This window comes from Cebus imitator, unplaced genomic scaffold (assembly GCF_001604975.1).
Source record: "Cebus imitator isolate Cc_AM_T3 unplaced genomic scaffold, Cebus_imitator-1.0 Scaffold396, whole genome shotgun sequence".
In the NCBI taxonomy this organism is placed as follows: domain Eukaryota; kingdom Metazoa; phylum Chordata; class Mammalia; order Primates; family Cebidae; genus Cebus; species Cebus imitator.
Window position 1 is genome coordinate 1,972,878 of NW_016107711.1, and position 6,560 is coordinate 1,979,437.

A 6,560-nucleotide genomic window follows, 5' to 3' on the forward strand; every position below is an offset into this window, starting at 1 on the left:
AAAAAAAAAAAAAAAAAAAATTAAGTAAAGCATGCTGTAAACAAGTGTGCTGTCATCCAGACTTTGTTATTCCATTTTTAGAATACAGGCAGAGTAGATTTAGCATAATTCTTGAGGGCCCTAGGATTTTCAGAATGGTAAGTGAGCATTGACTTCAATTTAAAGTCAGCAGCTGCATTAGCCCCTAATGATAGTCATTGTCCTTTGAAGTCTTGGAATCAGGCATTGACATCTCTAGATCTGTGAAAGTCCTAGATGGTGTCTTCCAATAGAAGATTTTCACATACATTGAAAATCTCTTTAGTGTAGCCACCTTCTTGATCTCAGCTGGATCTTTTGGATAACTTGTGGAAGCTTCTACATCAGCACTTGCTGCTTCACCTTGTACTTTTATGTTATAGAGGTGGCTTCTTTCTTTAAAACTCATGAACCAACTTCTGCTAGCTTCCAGCTCTTTTTCCTACAGCTTCTTCACCTCTCTCAGCCTTCAAATAACTGAAGAAAGCCTTTCTTTGGGTTAGGTTTTGACTTAAGGGGAAGACTGTGGCTAATTTGATGTTCTGTCCAGACCAGTAAAGCATTCTTCATATCAGCAATAAAGCTGTTTCACTTGTTCTTGTGTTCACTGAAGTAGCACTTTTAATTTCCTTCAAAAACTTTACCTTTGCATTCATAACTTGGCTGTTTGGTGCAGGAAGCCTCACTTTTGGTCTGTCTCAGCTTTTGACATGACTTACTTACTAAGCTTAATCATTTCTGGCTTTTGGTTTAAAGTGAGACACTTGGCTGGGCATGGTGGCTCATGCCTTTAATCCCAGCACTTTGGGAGGCTGAGGCAAGAGGATCGCTTGAGGCCAGGAGCTCAAGACTAGCCTGGGCAGCATAATGAGATCCTGTCTTTACAAAAAAATAAAAAAGTTAGCTGGGTGTGGTGTTACATGCATGTCGTCCTTCCACCTATTCGGGAGGCTGTGGCAGGAGGATTTCTTGAGCCCAGTAGTTCAAGGCTTCAGTGAGCTCTGATCTGGCCATGGTTTGTTGCCACAAACCTTCAATTTGTAAAAACCCCAATATCTGTGAAGTACAATAAAATGAGGCACAGTAAAATGAGGTGTGTGTGTGTGTACCTAGGAGTAGAATTGCTGGGTCATATGGTAATTCTATGTTTAACTCTTGAAGAATTGCCAAACGGTTTTACACAGCTGTTGTTCCATTTTACATTCCCACCAGCAATGTAGGAGGGCTCCAGTTTCTCCATGTCCTTGACAACACTTATTTTTCTCTCCTTCAATTAGCCGTTCTAGTGGGTGTGAAGTTTTATCTCATTGTGGTTTTTATTTGGATTTCCCTAATGACTGATATTCAGCATCTTTTAATGTTCTTGTTGGCTGTTTATCTTCTTTGGATAAATGGCTCTTCAAGACATTTGCCCATTTTAAACTTGGACTGGTTTTTCTTTTTGAATTCTAAAAGTTATTTATATATTCTGGATACTAGACCCTTGTCAGATATATAGTTTGCAAATATTTTCTTTCCTCTTATGGATTTTCTTTTGACTTTCTTGACTTCCTTTGATGCAAAAAAAAGTGTTAAATTTTGATGAAGTCCAGTTTATCTTATTTTTGTTGTTACTCATGCTTTTGGTATTATATCTAAGAATTCATTGCCAATACTAAATGTAAGATTTACTCCATATTTTCTTCTAAAAGTTTTCTAGTTTTAGCTCTTAGATTGTTAATCCATTTTGAGTTAAGTTTTGTATAGGGTGTAAGGTAGGGGTCCAGCTTCATTCTGCTATATGTGTGTATCCAGTTGTACTAGCACCGTTTGTTGAAGAGGCTTTTTCCCCCCACATTGAATGGTATTAGCACCCTTGTTGAAATCAGTTGACTATAGATGTATGGGTTTGTTTCTGTGCTTTTAATTCTTTTCCACTGATCTGTGTTTATTCTCATGGCAAGTTGATAGCTTTTACCTATAGTATATTGTAGTATAGAATATTGATTTCTCAAGCTTTGATTACATTGTAAACTTTTTTTTTTAAACAAACTTATGGTAAATTTATTAAAGAAATTGTTTCCTTTAAATTGTTAGATATATAAGAACAATAATAACACACAAACTTATTGGATGGTTTTATTTAAAACTTTTTGGTGTGTTTTATAATTTCTCCGACTGCATATGGAATAGTAATGCAGATACATAGTATATCAGTGTGCATTGTAATGGAATTTTCACTGTAAGTTAAATTTACCTTGAGCCTCTAAATAAAACACTAGTTATGTAAATTCATCCTGCCAAAAGATACAATGGTACCAGCTATAGATGTACCAGAATAGGAACAGCTGTCTGGTGCAGATTTGGACTAAGCATCACACAGGAAGGAATCACGTTATCTGTAGTCTCTAGAGAAACAAAGCTTGGCACCTAATGGTTTTTAAACTTTAATCAGTATAACAAAAGTTGCAGTACTTTAGGACCAGAATATGATATACCTTTTAAGTCTATTTTAATCTATAATGTCTCGCTTTCTCTTTTTTTCTAAGTTACTTGCTAAAGAAACTTTTTCTTGCTCTTTTGTTTCTTATAGTCTGACTTTTGCTGATTGAATTCTTTTAGTGCAGCTTAGCATGTTCCTCTGTATTCTGTATCTCCTGTAGATTGGTAGTTGGTTATAGAGGGGATCTAAAAACCATTTTTTCTATAACAAGAAAAAATGGTTTTTAGATCCCCTCTATATCCAACTACCAATGTTTGTGTCTTCCACCAGGAGGCACATCATACCTGCTTATCTCTCTTTCCACTGTGTTAACTAAGTTTAATTTGATTCACTTTAGTTTTAACAATTCAGGGTTTTTAGAGAGAGAGGCTGGTGTAGAGCATAAGAGCTCCAGAATGCAGTAGTCTGGATTCAGGCTTTGACTCTTGGCCTACTAGTTTTGGAATTTTGGAAAGTCACTTCCCTTCTGTGTTAAGTTCCTTATCTGCTGGGGTTGATGATGCCTACTTTAGGATTGTTCAAATTAGAAGAGATAATGCACGGAAAAGAACCTTGCACAGAGCCTAGCATGTAGTAGGTGGTCACTAAACGTTAACTGTTGTTGTTTTGTGAATTTGAACACATTCTAAAATAATCTAAAGGATAGACTATCTCGAGGAAATTAAAATTTAGATAGCTTTTTTTTTTTTTTTGCTCACCTGGGGTTTTTTATTTACCTAAAAGTAGGTAAATTATTCAACTGAGGCGAAGTAGCTCATCATTGTCCCCATCAAAGTAAATAGTTACATATAGTAACCGCTATTCATAAACTTAATTTCAAAAGTGATTTTTGCCAGTGCCTCCGATGTTGGTGTTGTGTTCATTTTAATTGGCCCTACCTAATGTTGGCAAGTTCTGTTTCGTAGGGAGCTTACTGTTAATATTTTTATTTTACAGTGTAATGTTCAAGCTTAGAAATGCCTTATGTGGATCGCCAGAATCGCATTTGTGGTTTTTTAGACATTGAAGAAAATGAAAACAGTGGGAAATTTCTTCGAAGGTACTTCATACTCGATACCAGAGAAGATAGTTTCGTGTGGTACATGGATAATCCACAGGTTTGTAAAATTCCAAGGATTATCTTTTAAAAGCGTAGAAAGTTGTATTTAAGTATTTGACATACTATACAGATTTTAGAATTTGCCTTCTTAAACAGTATATTTTTAGATTTATTTCCACTGGCTGTACTCTCTGCTCTGCACCCTTGACCTCTGCCATCTTGTTTGAATTTCAGAAGGTAAAACTAAGTTTATTTGATAAGAATTAATCCTTTGTATATATTTTTCCTTCGAGAGAGAAATGCTCTCTCTGATAGAAAATTACATTTTAGGAAATTAGATCTTGAGTCACAGAAAAAAATAATTGAAGCTGTCCCAAAAATAAGAAATACTTTTTTTGTGACATGTATTTTAAACAATAGCTAAAATAAAGACCAGGGATAGATGATTTAGATGATTTTCTTGCATTAAGGAGACTTAATACCAAGGTCTCTTTCATAAGATTAAATTTAGGTTTAAGATGCTGTATCTAGGGGGGAGAGAGAGAGAGAGAGAGAGAGAGTGAGTGTGTGTGTGTGTGTGTGTGTGTGTGTGTGTGTTTTGAGACATAGTCTTGCTTTGTCACTCAGGCTGGAGTCCAGTGGCTTGATCTTGGCTCACTCCAATCTCCACCTCCCACTTCGAGCAATTCTCCTGCCTCAGCCTCCCCAAGTAGCTGGGACTACAGGCGCATGCCACCACACCCGGCTAATTTTTTGTATTTTTAGTAGCGATGGGGTTTCACCATGTTAGCCAGGATGATCTCGATCTTCTGACTTTGTGATCCGCCCGCCTCGGCCTCCCAAAGTGCTAGGATTACAGGCGTGAGCCACCGTGCCCAGTCAGACTGTTATTTTTTAATAAATAAATGACTTAACTAGATGATACCCTTGCACATTTGTAGTCCTTTCATTTTGTAGTGTCAGGTTTGAGTCAATCATTGTAATGCCATCCATGAACTGAAATGCGTTTTGATTTTACTGCTGGCTTGCAAAACATAGGGGTAAATGTTGTAATTTAAGAATTAGAATCTCAGTTTTAAGGTCTGTAAGGGGCCTGAGATTAGATATCATTTGTGGAGTAGTTTTAAACTTTCAACTTTCTCTACCTTGGAACTTTTTTTTTGAGAGAGAGTCTCACCCAGGCTGGAGTGCAGCAGTACGATTTTGGCTCATTGCAACCTCTGCCTCCCGGGTTCAAGTGATTCTCATGCCTCAGCCTCCCGAGTTGCTGGGGCTACAGACATGCACTACCACGAAGCATGGCTAATTTTTTGTATTTGTAGTGGAGACAGGGTTTTGCCATGTTGGCCAGGCTGGTCTTGAAATCCTGACCTCAGTTGATCCTCCCATTTCGGCCTCCCAAAGTTCTACAGGCATAAGCCCCTGCACCCAGCCTTTTGGAACTTTTTACCTTCAAATAAAAATGGTTGTAAAAGTTAAAAATGGGGCTGTATGTTGCAGGGAAGTATGTGCAAAGCAAGGGATGAATCTCTAGCAGACTTCGAAGCTAATTTTTGTCCAGTAGGCTTCTTCTGTGGGTGAGGAATGGAAAGTCCGGGGAAGAGCAGAGACTTATATAAGGTTCTGCCCTGTTTCACAGAGCAAGAACTAGGTCTCTTGATAACTAGTGCAGTATTCTTCACTATATACTGATTTTAGATTCGACAAGATACAGATATACTCGTGTTTATGTTTATGTAGAATTTGAGTTGTAAGGGAACTCTCCTCACCCATATGAGCCATTGCACAGTTCTGCCTGTTGTCTCTCCCTGATTTTTCTCTCTCTCCACACGGTTTGGTTGACATATGTATGGTTTCTCCTGAATTTTACTAGAAACTCCTTGATTATTTTTCTGTGTTCCTACATAATGGATTCTTCTTATCACTCTTCCTTTATCAGTACTACCCATTTAACAGAACTAAAAGGAGTTAAGTACAAAATAGAATATATTTACTACTCTGAATAAGACATGAACTTGGAATTCAGAGAAAGGTTATACAGCTAATAGGAGTTGAAGTCTTCATGGAAGTGGTAACATTTGAAATTGACTTAGAAGTTTGGATATAATGACTAAGGATGGAAAAGTGAGTATTCCGGTGCTCAAAGAATAGTGTGGACAGAGATTAAAGCAAGAGAGTCTGTGACGTATTTGGAGACTAGATCATTTTGGCTATAGCGGGGGGAGTATTTGTTAGGTTTGCACTCAGCTAGGTCTTATCCACATGAACTTTTAAAAGCTAGATCTCTATGTTGGAATTAATGCATTGGCTTTTCTGGACATAGTGCCAATTTTTTTAAGTGCAGAATTTCAAATCTTTTTCAGTTCTTATTAATTTTGTATCTTCTTTCCAACTTAGGAAATCTTGACTCTGCCAGCCAGTGTATTAGCCATTAGTACCAACTTTGTGTCACTTTTAAATGTAATAATCAAGACATACCTACTCATGAAAACTTTAGTAAAATGTCTTGCTAAGATTATTATATTATTTTCTTTCTTTACCAGGGTTATTGTGATCAGTATAACCGTGTTATTGCACCTTGACATAAAGCAATTAGATTGAACCATATGAAATTGCTAATATACAACCATTTTGAATTACTAAAAAAATGGTAACTTTGTATGTTCGACCTGGTTGCTTATGTCAAAGTACAGTAACATGGTTATCCAGCTCATAATAACCTTGGTAAAGAATGAAAATTAGTTTGATTCATCTGTTATTAGGGAGCCACTTTTTCCTCTGACCACTGCTTCATTTACCACTACCCACTGGTTTAAAAATTCATTCTGTTGTTTGATAGGGATCACTTTGGGGCCTTCTGTGCTTTGTCAAGGAGGTTGGTAATGATGGAGAATGGAATAATTAAGTAGCTGTACGAGAGAGTGCATCTGAAGAGATTTAAAAAAGCATTTGGCAAAATGAGTTTAGGAACTCATAATCAACAAACGGCCTGTTTTCCTTTTTTTCTTTTTTTTTTTTTTT

General features: G+C 36.9%; 1 protein-coding gene across 6 annotated transcripts in view; it reads left to right on the plus strand.

Moving 5' to 3' along the window:
• Positions 1 to 6,560, plus strand: part of PLEKHA1 (pleckstrin homology domain containing A1) — a 60,459-nt gene that overhangs the window by 15,644 nt on the left and 38,255 nt on the right. For 5 of the 6 annotated variants that reach the window (XM_017508635.2, XM_017508636.2, XM_017508633.2 and 2 more), the window contains exon 2: positions 3,437 to 3,597. In XM_017508635.2, coding sequence (XP_017364124.1) covers positions 3,457 to 3,597 — 141 coding nt within the window. In that variant the 5' untranslated portion in view covers positions 3,437 to 3,456. Of the gene's footprint in view, positions 1 to 3,436; positions 3,598 to 6,560 lie in introns of those variants that run through there. The other variant, XM_037731404.1, reaches the window with a different exon arrangement.